Consider the following 17310-nt stretch of genomic DNA (forward strand, 5'->3'; position numbering starts at 1 on the left):
TGAATAATAATATAACTGCAAAATTTAAAAAGCATTTTAGTTTTACTAGACATGAAGACTTCCTCGCCTACAGGGGGATTTTCAAAATTAAAAAATAGTATTATACGTTACATTGAGTTTCTTAGACTCATTATTTTTTAAAAAATGATCTTTTTACTGTAAAAGCAGTAATCTTTATGTGTAGTTTGCAACCAAATGAAAAGTGAAGAGATGGGTATGTTCGTGTCGTGGTAGGATCATCTTTAGATTACAAAGCTTCTACCAGCACGCTTACCATGTTCTCTGTGCTGTTGTAGCTAGCATTTCCTACCATTCTTAGTTGTAATAAAAGAAAAAGCTTCATGAAATGTGACCTAGAAATAGAACAAGTAGCATTGTTCTCAACTCAAATGTAGTGGGGTAAAAACCTAACTCATTCTTCAGCGAAGAAATAAAAACATACTATGTTATCTTTTATAAAAGATAAAGGGCCTGAATTTTTAGACAGCTCTTACACAACTGTCTATGGCTCCCTCTGAATAACAGATATAATCACTGACATTTCCCCTCCATTTCTGAGTGGCTGATCCTGATAAGTAGGCATCTTTTCAGATGATATCCTATGCTCTAGGCCTTATTAGCTTTACCAAATCCTTTCTACTTTTCTTTCTTTCCTTCCTTCCTTCCTTTTTTTAAATGTTGCATATGCCCTATTTCTTTCCCAAAACAAACTAACAAAAAATTCAAATTGGCTTATAAAAGGAACATGCATACACAAAAAGTTTAATAAAATAGAAAATGAAGACCTAAAAAGAAGAAAAAGGCAAATAGGTCAACCAGCTCCTAGAAGAATTAGACAATGCCACAGGGCAATTGTGCTTTTCCATTCAGTCTGTGGAGTAATCTTTATTTTTGGTTTTTCTAGTGGATGGGATAGAAGTATTAAGCTCTGCTGTGATAGGAATTGTCCCAAGTGGAGTTAAACAACTATTTGAAAGTATTTTGAAACAGGCATCGTTACGCTTGTTGAAGTTGTACAAGAGAAAAGACAGCAATTCTAATTAGATTCCCAGCTGCTTTTAGTATTTTCCATAATAGCTGGCAAGTCTAATAAGTAACATATAGAAACTCAGCCAACCAGATAAGAATGAGAGAGGGCCCACAACCCTGGGCCTGGCATTTACAGATGCACGTGCGGGTCAGTACAAACCAAACGAGGGAACCGGCACAGCCAGAGGGCACCTGCTGAGCCTCTAGCAAATGCGTTCAGTTGACATCATGTCTGACACATCAGGTACGAATCTCAGCTCTGCTCTGAGTCTCAGGGACCTCATTTGTAAAGTGAAATGGATACTCCTTGAATGGATTTGCAAGTCTTCATGTTTTTTTTTTTTTTTATGAAGTACTGTTCGTGTAATCTTTTTTTTTTTTTAATTGATGTTTTAATGGTTTCTAACATTGTGAAATTTTGGGTTGTACATTTTTGTTTGTCCATCACCACATATATGACTCCCTTCACCCCTTGTGCGCACCCCGCACCCCCACTGTCCTGGTAACCACAGTCCAGTTTTCTCTGTCCATGTGTTGGTTTATATTCCACATATGAGTGAGACCATACAGTGTTTGTCTTTCTCTTTCTGGCTTATTTCACTTAACATAACACGCTCCAGGCCCATCCATGTTGTTGCACGTGGGACGATTTTGTCTTTTTTTATGGCTGAGTAGTATTCCATTGTATATATATACCACATTTTCTTAATCCAATCGTCAGTCGAGGGACACTTAGGTTGCTTCCACTTCTTGGCTATGGTGAATAATGCTGCAATGAACATAGGGGTGCATAAGCCTCTTTGGATTGTTGATTTCAGGTGCGTTGGATAGATTCCCAGTAGTGGGATGGCTGGATCATAGGGCATCTCTATTTTTAATTCTTTGAGGAATCTCCATACCGTTTTCCATAGAGGCTGCACCAATTTGCATTCCCACCAGCTGTGTATGAGGGTTCCTGTTTCTCCACATCCTCTCCAACATTTGTTGTTTTTTGTCTTGGTGATTATAGCCATTCTAACAGGTGTGAGGTGGTATCTTAGTGTTGTTTTGATTTGCATTTCCCTGATGATTAGTGATGTTGAGCATTTTTTCATGTGCCTATTGGCCATCTGTATATCTTCCTTGGAGAAGTGTCTGTTCATTTCCTCTGCCCATTTTTTGATCGGGTTGTTTGTTTTTTTGTTGTTCAATTGTGTGAGTTCTTTATATATTATGGAGATCAACCCCTTGTCAGATGTATGTTTTGCAAATATTCTCTCTCAGCTGGTTGGTTGCTTGTTCATCTTGATTCTGGTTTCATTTGTCTTATAAAAGCTCTTTAATCTGATAAAGTCCCACTTGTTTATTTTTTCTTTAGTTTCCCTAGTCTGGGTAGGCATGTGATCCGAAAAGATTCAAGTCTTCATGTTTTGATATCAGATGTATCTGGGTGTGAATACCGGTTCCATCTCTTGGTGGCTTCCTGATCTGCGAGCTAGTTTTCTGATCTACCACCTACTTCGTGAAGTTTCTCTGTTTTTTCTTTAAGACTCAATAACATGTATCAAGTTCTCAACATGGTACTTGGCACAGAGTTGGTGTTGGCTACACGTGAGCTCTCTTGCCTCCTTCTTATGTATAAGAGTTAAGCAGGAAGAAGACATCCAGTAGGGTACCTGGGGGCACCCAATTAATTAACGTTAGTGTATTGTAGTTCGCTCCTACTGTTACTGAACTCTGGGAACGGAGGTGGGAGATGAAGGCAGCCAGAAACCCAAACCGAAAAAGCCTCTATCAACAGGAAAGATGACCTGCCAGTGGCTGAAAACATGGCAGACATGCTGAGAGTAATAACTCCTACTCTGGCAATGAAAACTTTGATTTATGGACTTCATGAAGACTTTCCAGTGCATTCTGGGTTTGGGGTTTTAATTGTGTAGAGCAACTGCATAATTACATTAGTCAAATGACAACAGCAGTCACTTGTTTCATTATGAAATATGGTATTTACATGCAAATGCAAAACACAAATAAATAAATAAATAGAGGGAGAGAGAAAGAAGAGTGGCCAGATAGTAAGTCAAATGCGGCAGGTGATCCCAACAGGCTGGATGTGATCAGGCAGCACCTTTGGGCCGACCACTTTGAATGGAGATATCATGGAGTAAACATTTGCAGACTTTTCCCTCTCTGCTTTGCTGGAGTATTCCCCAGGGGCAAAGGCCACCAAACGCGAGGTTCCTGATAATATTAAATGTACAAGACACCATGATTTTTTTTAAAAAATGGGGTACTAATGGAATATATGCAAAAAGGAATTACTTCTGTCTTCTGAGGAGAAGCTAATAACACACTGAAATGAATACGTAAAGGAGACGATGGCTCTTGCTCATAAAATAATTAGAACAACATATAGTATTCCCTGTGAAGCTCTGGCTGCAGCAGCAGGGACACGGATGGGGAGCAGGTGTCCAAGGATATGAGGAATTTATTAGTCTTATTTTTCCTTTAGCATTATTTATAACAGAAAATGCACATCTGCAAGATGCATGCGTGGGTAATGTCTATTATCTTAAACTAAGTCGAATTAATCAATCCTGTTAAATGTGCATGCGATGGTTTCAAGCTATGATTTCTTGTATATTATCATCATAATATTAACTGATGCCTTAGAAACCAAGAAGGTTTTAATATAATGGTTGACCAGCATTGGAACAATAAATAATAAAGGAATCTCTTTTATTGCATATTGACACGATAGCTTGCAGAATGGACAATAAATTGTGTATTTTTAAAGGCTCAGAAAGGTCTTGATTATTTGCAAGAATGTTTTAAATGTTTCTATCCTCCCTTCACCCAAGTAAGAGTATTGTTTGAAAGAATCTGAAGAGCATACAGTAAAGATCTCTTTTTATTTTACCTGTAACACATGTGAGTTGAAATATGTAGGAAATAGCTCTACCAAAAAAGATATGCCCAGGAAACACCAAATACAAGAAAATCAATTACTTTATTCCAAAAGACACTATGTAATGGAACATCTGGTCCGGTGGCTCCAGGCTCTTCTCATGGTTGCCAACCATTTATGGAAAAGCAAAATCTAGGTCTGAAATAATTGTACAAAAAGGAGCAGACACACAGAGATTGGGAGATTAAGATTCTATTTCTTTGAACAGGTGTTGGTGTGACTTTGGGCGTTCATAAGTTTCTCTCAGCTGACTTTACAATTATAAAGTGAATGAAATGCCTGCTGGCTACTTCATAATACTGTTGTGGTGATCAAATGAAATAGTCTATTTAAAAATGATTTAGAAAAGCATAAAATGCTTTGTAACTACAAGACATTATCAAGGATTACAAGACTTTCTATACTTTCTCAATTCTGATATATCCTCAAGTTCCTGAGCCTATGATTTCACTGGCAGGCTAACAAAATCCATGGACTACAAAGGCCATTTATAGCAGAATCTTATTATATTCACTAACAGAATTTAGATCACTTTCTCAAGAGGACTTGTGGCAGCATTGGGAGGCAGATGACAGACTCTCTGTCTAATGGTCAGTATAATGGGTTGATTTAATTAATTCAGTGACAATTAAGATATTCAATCCAATCTGATGATGTGTAAGCAAAACATCTGGTTGACTTGTCTGAATCTTCATTATCACAGGTATTTCACAACAGATAATACTTCTAGAGGAAGAAATTTTGCAATTATTCAAAATTAAGTTTTTATCCTGGATAAATCCATATTTACCCCTAACCTTATTATTATATCTACATTTTAAGCCATTTATTTTACGCTGGGTTTGGTTTAGATGAAGAACAATTCATTTTCAATTTCTTTCTCCTCACTCTATCCCATCTATTTAGGAGAGCACAAACTGAATCATTGGTTACCTTAAACTTAATGTCACATGAGTGGGTTCCCATTGGTAAAATAATCAAGTGATTATTGAGAACTGACTGATCTTGGCACTTTGTTCTACAGCTGGAGAGGATGTGTGACCTCTGCTATTATGTTTAGATTTGACAGAAGTGATACAACCAATATATGTGAAATAAAAAATAAAAGATAATAAAATTAAGCAACAAATTGAGTAGTATCAAATGTAAATATTCTTGGCAAATATTCATGGTAAAGAAGAGCTATCGGAGCTGAATTACGGAGAGAAGGCTTCACAGAATAGGTTGTGTTTGAAGGCTGGTATAAAAATCACACGCATTTTCAAAGAATTCAGTTTAGTTAAATGTGCTTGCAAATATTCAATGTTTAAAAAGAATCTGGCCTATTTCAAAATAAAATTAAGACTTTGGTGCACTTGAATGTTGATGCATTTAAGCTTCACAAAACACAGCATTAAAAGCATTTTACTGATGAAGGGAAAAAAAAAGCAGAGACCTTATGTAACTTGCCCAATGCCCCATAGCCAGTGAGTACTTGAATCAGGATCTGAGCTCAAGTCTGTCTGCCAAGCCCATGATCCGTCTTCAATTCCAGGATGCCTCTCAAGGAATACTGGGATCTTAAGAAGCATAGATTGATGGAAAGAAAGAGAAAGGTGGATCAAGCAGGGTGCTACTCAGGGAACACAGAAATATCTAATGTTCTTTGAGATCAGGGGTCACAGTGAGACTCGTTTCAAATCCTAGCTACTCATTAGGCTGAGGATCTTAAGGTGCTCCTCACTTTGGTCAGCATCACTTCAAGATCTTGGGAAGGGTGACCCTTCCAGTGGAAGGCAGCAAGGATCACAAATGAGCAGGGTGATGTCAAAAAGTTATTGATTTCTGTCAATCATTTTGTGAAATTTGCCCAAAATATCATCCATAATTAATATATGATATTTGACATACAGCATGTTTACTAAGAAAAAATAAACAGGTTCTAGAGGATGAATTTTGCAAACCCAAGCCAAAAGACAGTAGGACATATCATGGAAGGGCAGACTTGAAAGGCAGAGGATATACAGATGTGGAAGATTGTTGCAGTAACGGCCCCAATTTGTTCTTACCCCTCTGCATCCATGCTCTAGGACAGTCCCTCCCTCCACTGGCTCTGGACTTGGCCATGGTACTTGCCTTGGCAGATGAAACAATAGTAAATATGACACAAGCAGAAGCTTGTATTGTGCTTGGAACCCTGAAGACACCATGGTTAAGAAGCCAGCGCTAGCAGGCTGAAGGATGAGGGAATGAGATGCACCTAGCTGACAGCCCACCACGTACCAAATATGCCAAAAATCCTAGATCGTTCACCCTCCAACTGGCTAGAGTCCATCAGAAAGCCCAGCAGAAATCAACCAAGCAGACTCTGGCCAGAAGAGGTGACCATCGGATCCCCAGAATCATGACTAAATAAAATGGTTGTTTGCTTTAAGCAAATTTTGGGGTGGTTTGTTACACAGCAAAAGCTAATTGATACAATAGAACACTATTTCAAGCAATGAGAAAAACAAGCAAAAGTTATTATATTCAAGAGCAGAGAGTATCTGTTCCTTGTTTCCCAAATAGAGACCTGGGGACCTAGAAGGATCACACTGCAAGGACTGGGTGGTGTACCCAGGCAGAAAGGGCCTTGGACCGTCTCAAAGAACCCCACACTTCAGAATGGTAGGAAAGCAGCAGAACTATTCTCATGCAACCGAGAGTAAAATAGAAAAACACTATAGGGTCTTAGGAAGCACAGCACACTTTCCTAGTTTGAGGCAGGATCACTTGCTGTGCCCCCAACCTGAGGCTGGTCAAAGCAAAGGTTGTCAACAGACAGGAAGAGGCTTTGTCAATGGGAACAAGAAACAACACAGAAGCAACTGAGTGGACCACCAACTGAAGACATTGGCGGTGAATGTGTTTCCCAATGGATGTCAATGTGGATAGATGTTCATCAAGGGCTAAATTCTTCCTCTCACCCCCCTGCCCCTATCCAACAAATGAGGTTCACCAATTTTTCTCTCTATGAAATTGAAGTACTTTTTTTTTTTTAATCCATCAGCTAGGCTCTAACTCTAAGACTAATGCAATTGATTCTGTGTTTTGCACTTGCATGTTTACATATATATATATATATTCTATATTCTTAGTGATATAGTTGAAAGATACTAATAAAACTATTAAATTCTGGCACCATGGCAACATAAGCAAAGTTTATAACTATCAACTGAACAACAACAAATAATCACACAACTAGAAACCTGCATCAGCTTCAAAAATTAGAGAAAGGTGCCAAAGTGCATGCTCCCAAAGTCTAATAATGTACTATGTATTGAACCCTTTTAAGAAAGCAACACAATACTGTGTAGAGAAGACCTTGGGGGTCTTCTGAGAACCCCCAAATCTGCAGGGGGAAGGTCAAAACATAGGATATAGGGGAGCACCCCATTTTGCATCCTGTTCACTGAAGTATATTAACAGCACCCAAAAGCAGGTGAAGTGGGGGCTATATCAACAGTAAGACTACAGGTGTGGACAGCTTCTCTCTACCACAGTGAGAGCAAACCCCACAGAAGTCTGGCATGGCCACAGCTCGCAGGCAGCTGGGCAATCGACAAAGCAGAGTTTGGGTGAAAATGTGGCCCAGTGAAATGGGTTCATCACTTCAGACAGTACGGTACCATGATGAAGTCCTGAGGCTGGGATTGCTCACAGTTCCAGCTCATTCTCCACTATACTCTGTCTGGAAACTAACCTATTAATGCCAATTAATATTACCAGCACTGCGGCTTCAGCTGCAAAAAAGAGAAATTATGGCATTGAGTTATCTAAGGGCAATCCATCCACCCTGTCAATAGCGAAACATCGGTCCTATGTAGGATCCTTTATGTCTGAGAGAATACATGGGAAAACAATTCACAAAACAAACCCGCTAACACTTCTAAGACATAAAATGACATGGTGTAAACTTATGACAATATCTTCCATGTGCAATTAAAATATTAAAAGTGAATGACATTGATGTAATAAAAGATGAAAGATGACTTATAAGACAATGGGGTATAATTAGAAAGGAACTTGCTAAAGGGCAGGTAGAAATAAATAGAGAGCTGGAGAAGATAAGGAAAATGATGAAAATTAAAAATGTAATAATAGATTTAGTCTTTATTAGCAGCAATAAAAAAGTTGAATTGCCAGTGAAGAAAATCAGAATGAATGCTATATAATGTACAAACTTAATAAGTTTACCTAGATGAAGAAGGAAGGGAAAAAACTAAGAAAAGAATAAAAAAGAAGAAAATGATAACTGGGGTGTAGAATGGAGTAAAACATACTTCTAAATATTATTTTAAAAGAATAAGTCAGAACAAGTAAATAGGAAAATAATTATATATAACAACAAAAATGAATACAAAAATAACTATAATTGTTAACATTTTCTGAGCAATTATTATGTAACAGATGCAATAATAACAGCTTTATATATATTAATTCTTTAATTTTCAGGAAATAACCAAGTGGTAGGCACAATTATTATACCCATTTTAGAAATGAAGAAAATGAGGCTTAAATAATAGAATAGGAAGAAATTTTTTTTTCAACGTAAGAAAACCTAAATCAACAGATTTAAACGATTCAGCAGATAATACAAATACACCAAAAAAATGAAAAGTATAAACACCTAGCAATTGTGTACTTACATTTTGAATTTAAAGAGAGGAAAGACACTATAGGAATAAAATATATATATATATATATGAAAAATATCATATATATATGAAAAGTTAGTTTTCTTCAGATTTTACTACTATATTGACTGCATGAGAGCAATGAATCAATATTTACAATGTTTTAAAGAGGAAAGTTTATCTCATCTACTCAATATCTAGCCAAGTTGTCAACCTACACACAGGCAACAAAAGTTACTGTCAGATACGCAAGGGCTCAGGAATTGAACAACGACATACGATCCTGAAAAACTGCTAGATGAAATATAAATATAATAAATTAGTTAAAATACTAACAAAAATAAAATTTAGTAGAGTAGTGATATGTAAAATTAGCATATATAAATCAATAATTTTCATATGCACAAACAATAACCAGTTAGTACATAGAAGAAAAAATCCACATATAATAGTAACACAAAATAAAATAACTAAGAATATGCTTAAGAAGAAACATGCAGAGCCTATATGAGGAAACTTTAAGGCACCCCTGGAAGACCACAAAGCAAACGTGAACAAATGGAAAGACACAGCACGTTCTTGGATAGAAGACTTAACTTCGTAACTGGTCTGGGAAAGAGAGGAAGGAGCAGGTTTGAGAGCGGGTAAAGAAATCAGGGCTCTGCTTTGGTCATGTTGAGTTTGGCCCTTCAGGACAGAGGTCACATAGGCATCAGGTAGATCAGTGTGGAGCACCATGGAGAGGTCAGCACGAGAGCTACGAGCTTGGGAGTCTCGGCATGTCACTTAGCAACAGTGTGTATATGGAGAAAGGAAGGGTACCTAGGACAGAAACCTGGACATTCCAACATTTACAGATTAGCTGGGGAGTGGAGAGCCATCAGAGAAGACTGAGGCCAAACTGCGTGGTCAGTGAAAAAGGAGAAAAGCCACGCGTGTGATACACTGGAAGCCAAAGACAACCAAGTCATTCAAGAAAGGAACATTCATCCTGTGTTCCCAGTGCCTGGCCCAGAGTCAGAATTCAGAAAATATGTGTTAAATGAATGAAAGTATGAATAAGTCAGCGAAGAAATAAATTTTTCCTAGAAAAATATAAATTGCGGTAACGGACTCAAGAGGTAGAAGAAAACAAAAATTTCAGACTAATCCTGTGTGCATGTGGATATGTCAATGTATATATGTGTATGTAAGGGTAACTAAAAGTAATCCTAAATTCTAATTAAAGGTCAAATCCAGCTTTGTTTTAAAAGAATAATACAATATGACCAAGTATCTAATAGAACCAAAATCTCTAGTAAAATATTCAGACGAATGTGCACTGAATTGCTATAATAGAAATGGGAAGGTATTAAGTATTCATTAATAAAATATTGAACACTAAGTGTACAAATAATATGGACTCCTTGGTCTTGGATAAGACCCTAAAGATCATGCAACCCTCTCCCCCCATCTCCAAATGGGCCATCAGAACCTGCTCCCATACCTAGGCATTAGTCTCTTCTTTGAACTTGCCACAAAATCCCCTTTCAACAAATTATTGACATCTACAACTTCAAATGATTTCTCAGATGTCTTCAAACAACCACTTGATCACCAGACAGAAGACAAGATAGAAGCTTGGTATGGGTTTCTCTCTTATTTGTAAATATCTCCAGAGAATGTATAGGGTTAAAATTAGACCTGGCATTATAATGACTACTTAGTCTTTCCTTATGAGCAGTTCTAAAATGGTATAATCAACTTCATACGTGCAGCCATCAAAGTCATTTTCATGATGTCAGCTATGTTCTTGGCCATAATTAGGTAGAATCACGCTGCCAGATTTATTCATTTCTGTATGTAAAATCTGTTATATCTTCAGAATGATCGTCAATGCTTCTTACTCTTCTTAAAATCTAGCACAGCGCCTTTCACTCTGTAGAGGGTGAGTTAGTTCATTCAAAAATACAAAGCAACCAACCAAAAATGAATTTTTCAGCCTGTCATAAATATGACTAAAGAACATATATGTTCCTTCCTGGATATGATTGGTTTTATCTTTTCATATACCTTCTAATGAAGCTTTATAACTTCCTTACACTGTTGAGCAAGCAAATAAAATCAGTTTTTCCTACACATTATATCTAAAATGATACCTCATGTGTAAATTATAAACAATGATTCTTTCTTACTAGCTTATCATATCTGTTCATTTTGCCTGGTTCTCAGACCATTTGAAGTACACTTTCAGTCAACTTACAAAAGAAAAATACTCTTTTGAATTCACTTCACCCTTTGAGCAGTAACATTCTTTGCAAATCAGTAGTTCCCTGGTCATCAATGACTGTGCCAATATGTTGTTAGCACTGAGGTCTTTTGTCTGGTGCTATAGTTTATAAAGTCAGGCACGCCACTGAGGTGAAGCTGAAATGTAAACTTGATGAGACTGTGGTTTCCTTTCCCAAGATTTATCTCCTCTTTTCACTTAGTAACAATAGGATGCTGGCAACGGCCACTTCATCTTTACTTACTGTTGTAATTCCAAGTAACAATAGGATGCTGGCAACGGCCACTTCATCTTTACTTACTGTTGTAATTCCATTTAACCTGCTAGGATAAGTATTTTAAGAGCTCAGGTACCAACCGAGCAAGGGATGTTCATAGGCATTTATGTACAAAATTAGAGCTACACTTTCTGATGGCATGGCTTTATAAAGTTAGCTCAAAATGAGGAAAGATAAAAACTTTGCATCTCCATGTGCTCATATGTCTAAACCATTCTAAGGTGGTAATCACCAGACACAAGGGCAAAAGCCATGCCAAATTCTTCTGTCATCAAAGGGATGGTGTGTTGTATAGTTAGTGTATTGCCATCTTTCTCTACCATGTCATTCTCAGTCACCATAATCCCAATTTTTTATGTTATTTTTTATCTCAGCATATTCTTTAAACAATACACATTTTAGTTTCATTTCAATGATGTGACTTGTTTGCCAGATGTGAAGGAACTTACATGATATAATTTTTTAAGTCGTCAAATGCTTTACAAATGTAGAAACATGTTCTAAGCAATGCAAAATGTGCACTGGTAGAACCTCTTCCCAAACTCTGGAAATTACTTTAGTGCTGCAGAATAGACATAATGTCCACCACAGTGAATGAGTCCATGACTTAAATAAGAGTATCAACGAAAATCATGTAGGGATGATAGAAAATTGGAATTATGAATAACATTGTTTTCAAACCTCATGCAAAAATGGAGTTAGGGAAAATTATAAGTTAATGAGATTTGCTTTTATGTATTTTATGAAGAGAAATTTCATTACTGCATAATCGCTTACTACAAATTATATGTACACTTATTTATGGACACCTATACAGCTCATCCCTTCTAACAACTGCTAGTTACCTGTATCAAATGTTACCAAACAGGACGTTAAATATGCAAAAAATTGTAAAAGTACACTAAATAAATTTATTTAAATATATGTTGACTGCCATACAATTTGTATAAATGCTAAAAGCATAGCTAACTGTAATCATAATTTTTCAGGTTTGCTCACTCGTCACATTAGACCTGAAAAAATATATTTCTTAAAACCACAAAGAAAATAATTCTATCAATGGGAAAATGATTTATTTACCTGGATCTTCTATAGTTAAGTTCTTTATTAACCATTGAACAATGTCTGACCCTAGAAAAAGAAAAAAGAAAAACACAAATATATGTGAACATTTGTTTATTTTTATTAACTTGAAGAACTCAACTTTTGACATTCATATTCATATTAGTAGGAATGTTTCTAATTGTTACGGTAACAGGTTAAAAATCAGCCACACACGGAGAACTGAAAACAGAGGGGGAATACATACTTTTTCTTCAATGAGCCCAGGTACAAACTAGTAAATTATTAAAAATGAAATATTCAAACATAAAGATTTAATATACTAGTAGCGGATAAAGTGATTCATTCATCTGTTCGTTGAATAAATGTTTATTGAGTGCCCACTGTGTTTCAAGACTGATTCTTAGCATGGCACAACCAATACTTTATGATGGTCCCTGTCTCATTTCTGGTTGTCCCCATCGCATCCTTGTATCTACTGTCAAGCCAAGCTAAATTTATTGTCAGTTTTTGAACACTCCTGTGTGTTTCAAGCCTCTGTGTCTTTATAGTACTATTCTCTTTGACCCAAATGTCTTTCCACTATTTTCAAGACACCCAAGATTCATTTACACAGTAGAACTTCCCTTGACCCCAACCTTCACCCACTGAGTTTATAACACCTTCCATGGAACCTCACTGGAATCTGTGTAGTCTTATATTGTAGTGTTCATCACACAATGTCACAGCTGTTTACTTGGTTAGCCCACTAGAGCAAGTACTTTGACCCAGGGTATCATATTCATCTTTGCATATATGGAGCATAACAGGAGTTTAATAATATGCGATGAATAAAAAACATGAGTGAATATATGGTTTCACTTCATACAGAAGAAATGAGAGAGAATCTGCAAAAAAAATGTAATTGAATTCGATTTTGATATATGAAAAAGATAGAAACTTAATTGCTGAAGGGGCCTATATCAAAGTTAAAAAGTGGAGAAAAGTCAATAAAAACTATTGCATACTTTCTATATACTAGGTGGTGAGAATAATAGGAACTTGAAACTAATAGGAGTATTCACAATGCATTCAGTAGGTCTTGAATTCCAGGCTAAAGAATCTGGATTTTTTTTCTATATGTCAGGCAGTGAAAGAGATATGCAATATTTTTTGAGCAGAAGAATGGCATTATCAAAGCAGGTTTAGGGAATTTGACTGGCAATGTATATGAAGTGCCCTAGACACGTCAGAAAGAAAGCAAGGCAGCCAACATTTCTATTGGTTGTGATCTAGGATTGAAAGGATAAAACCCTGAATTAGTTTAGTGTCCAAGTGAATTAAAGCAAAATCAGAGACTTGTTTCAGGACTTTGTGACTATTTAGGTATGGGGATGGCCAGCGGGAGAATTACAAGAGAACTCAAGGTTTCCAGGAGCATTGTGAACAAATAGAATGATGAAAATATGAGCAGAAATGGGAGATTCAGGAAGAGGAGTTGATGTACCTGTTTTCAGCATAATTCATTTCTACATAAGATAGCAAAAAATATGTGTGAAAATAGTTATGTATACATAGTAAGCTGAATCAGGGCTGCACGAATGAAATTTTGTGTGAACTGAGATTCCATTAGGCTACCCACGTGTGATCTGGCAAATAAGTTCCATTAACAAAGGCTAGATAACAGCTGCTTCAAGCAAAATAGTTCAAAACTAATTTCAAAATAAACTTGATTATCAAACTTGACAATAACGTCCTAAAAGTTATGAAAACACTCACACCCAATATCGATTTCAATATGCATGCATTTTTAAAATAACTTCAAGTGTTGAATCTAACTTGCATTCTTTTATAACTGTTCCTTTCACAGCTGGCATTGATTTAAATGTATGTGAGAAGATGGATTCACCTAAATCCTAAAGGAAGATCTGAGAGAAGGAAGGAAGGAAAGCTCTCATAAGAGCACAGGCATTTCAGAGTGTTGTGTTCAGCCTTATAGCCTAAGCTATCTAGGGGCATGGTCTTCCCTTTAGAAAAGAAAAAGCAAACTCAGATTTTCAAATATGTATATAGTGATACTTGACCAACGTAGAATTCCAGGCACCCAAATCTTATGCACTGCCTCTGAACACCTTGCTCATTTTTCACATTTGAGCATCTATTTGGGGAACATATGTGAGCAGCCACTGAAAATTTTCCGTTCTTTTGAAGAGCGTCAAATATTGGTTCCAGGACTGTAATTTTTTCTTAGTGTGAAAAATGATTTAAAAATGCTTTTAGAGAATGTTTAAGAAATATTTTCTTCTCTCTCTCTCTGTCCCCCTTTTTTTTTCTGAGCAGAAAGAAATACAAAGAAGCCTAATTTGAAATTACGTTTAATTCAGGAGACAGGAAACTTTCTCTCCTAGCTTAATTTTGGGTATTTCTGTCACAGTCATATTTTCAGTTCAGCTTCAAAAGAGTCACTTGACCACTTGTCAATATCACTTAGCAGATGCTGTACTGGTTTTATTGTTGTCTGATCACCCTAATACATTTATGGTTTTAAGTTGGAACATTATGAATTATTATTTTATTGTTAAATGCACACCCAAAGTTGCCATATTCACCTATTCTGCATCTACGACACCAAGACCTTAACTCCCAGTTGAGAGAGATAGAGAGAGAGAAAGAGAGAAGAAAATTCCAGCATCTTAATGGAACCAGAAGATTGAAAGAGAAATCATAGTCACGTTGAGAAGTGGTGATTCAAATTTAAAAGGGAGCATTACAGCCAGGAGGGGTGTAGGAAGGAATGGCATCTTTCTAGCAATTTTTCAGCCTTATGTTTAACGAATAAATGAGCAGATCTGCTAAAATTTTCATGTACAAATGTATGTGTCCAGAATATTTTGAAGTTCCATTTATTTTTATTCTGAGGAACTCCGAGTAACATGTAGGATATTTTGTTTTGTTTTTTTGTTTTCTTTTTAAAAAAATTTTGGCAAGAGAGCTATTGATTAGCTACAATGTGAAACTAGTTATGAGATGCAACAGTATCTTACACCCTAAGAGATAAAAGAAACACCTCTGTGATTACAGCCTCTGGAAAGCTTAGACCCATACTAAGCTTTCCAGGGCCCATCGTCTAACATACAAGAGTACTGTTTCTTACTCCATGACTTTGCTAATGCTATGCCATCTCCATTGCTCTTTCCTTCGGCTAATCCCAAGTGCCTCCACAAAGCTCAGTTCACACATTAGCCACGCCAGGAAGCCTACTCTGCTGATCCCCACCTCACCGTACTAGGGAAAGTGTTTCTCCTGTATGTCCTATTAACATCCTCATCCTTCATTACACTTGTCAATGGTTTTATCATCCTCTCTTAATTTTCGTCTGTCTTCCCCTTTGCATCATGAGTTCCTTGAAGGCAGGGGTGTGTGTTATTCATCTTTGGATCCCAAATACCCAGACCAGGCCTGAGATGTAAAAGGTGATCAGTAAATGTTAAAAAAGTGGATGAACAAACAGCAAGATTCGCCTCTCCATATCCTAATCCAAGGAAGTTGACAAAAGGATGGCATCCGTCACACAAAGACTATTTGACTGGCATATGATTTGCAGCTATCTTCACAGTGATAATTCTCCATTTTAAAAGTTACCACTCCATCCATAATTAAAGCAAAGAAATCAAAGACATTGAGACGTCAACATTACTTCCTCCCTGTCTTGACATGAGTACAGCCATGTTTGGCCGTTCCATGGACCCAGCCACCAGCACACAAAGAAATATAAAGCTGCTTTCTGTGTGGTGGGAACTGCCCTTTTCCCGGAGACTGGCCCTTCTCCCACAGAGATAGTTGCAATTTGTAAGATTACAAGACTCTTTGGGCGACGTAGCTTGGGATGGACTGGCCATCTGTGCAGGGCTGGGACAATAGCCAGGGGGCTCAATGCACCTACGCAACTGATAACCATTTGTGCATGAGAACACCAAATGCTTACTCTACAAACTCTGCAAATGCTTACTCTGGAGATTACTGATGCTACATAAACTGCTGGAAACTGAAGCCAGGTGAGAGTCTCCCCTCTGGAGGGGACGCCTTGCCCAGGACCTCTGATGATCGGACTCCCGCCTAGCCGTGTCAATTGAAGGGACTCTCCCCGGCACAGGGGTGTGGATGTTGTGAGTAACTGATCTGATGTTTCTCTCTCGGTCGCCCTGGTGTTTCTCTTTCCGGTCAATTTATGTTATTTCCCTTCGGCCAGTCTGGTGTTTCCCTTTCCGATGGATCTGATGTTTTTTCCTCTTATCATTTGACCTATTCCAATCTGCTTCTATCTCGGTCGATCTGGTGTTTCCCTTTCCGATCGATTTGTATCATTTCCCTCTGGTTATTTGACCTATTCGGGTCTATTTGCCGACTATCACCTTTACTCTCCTCTATATAATAAAATATACATTCAGTCCATTCGTTTGGGTTGGAAAGTTTCTTTTTACGTCTCTGATCGAATCCACCGAACCTCTCAAAACACTCCCCCATTGCTGTAGACCTGAGAGATAAAGGAGCTTCTTCAACTCCACCCCACTGCAGAGACAGGCCTGGAACAGGCTCCGTCCTGAGCCCTGTTAATTCCCTAACAGTCCTAGTTCCCTCTACTGATTACAGCACACCTTCAGCTACAAGTGTCAATCAACTACAGCTCTCCCCACCCTGAACCTGAATTAAAAGTTCATGAAAAGGAAAAAAATTGTGAAACTTTTACAAATATAATACATGAGGATATTGCAAGCTACCAAAATGTTACAATTTTTATTTGTATCCTTTACCAAAATAATCTCTTTTTGTAATTTCTGCTAAAGCCAGTAATGAAAACTTGAGCTCTTAATCACAGTGGAAGGGGCCCAAATATTCCTGAGGCAAAGACGTTGACCTTTACAATATTTCTCTTTCGGGAAAGTGAACAGGCTTTTTGCATTGCCTAAGTCCCGTTGCTCAATCCTCAGAACCACACAGACACAATGCTGGCAAGATGAATACATTATATTTAATGACTACCATAAATAATCCACGTTTTTGATGGGATAACTGTTCTCAAGATCTCTTGCTC

General features: G+C 37.3%; 1 protein-coding gene across 6 annotated transcripts in view; it reads right to left on the reverse strand.

Annotated features, from left to right (window-relative positions):
- The window catches only part of RGS7 (regulator of G protein signaling 7), a 607861-nt gene that overhangs the window by 158645 nt on the left and 431906 nt on the right, over positions 1-17310 (reverse strand). For 5 of the 6 annotated variants that reach the window (XM_087424463.1, XM_087424464.1, XM_014794685.2 and 2 more), the window contains one exon: positions 12258-12308. The exons of the other annotated variant lie outside the window; for it this stretch is intronic. In XM_087424463.1, coding sequence (XP_087280589.1) covers positions 12258-12308 — 51 coding nt within the window. The remainder of the gene's footprint in view (positions 1-12257; positions 12309-17310) is intronic. 6 annotated transcript variants of the gene reach the window in all.

The sequence above is a fragment of the Ceratotherium simum genome, chromosome 36 (assembly GCF_057802395.1).
Source record: "Ceratotherium simum simum isolate JZ-2026a chromosome 36, ASM5780239v1, whole genome shotgun sequence".
NCBI classification, from domain to species: domain Eukaryota; kingdom Metazoa; phylum Chordata; class Mammalia; order Perissodactyla; family Rhinocerotidae; genus Ceratotherium; species Ceratotherium simum.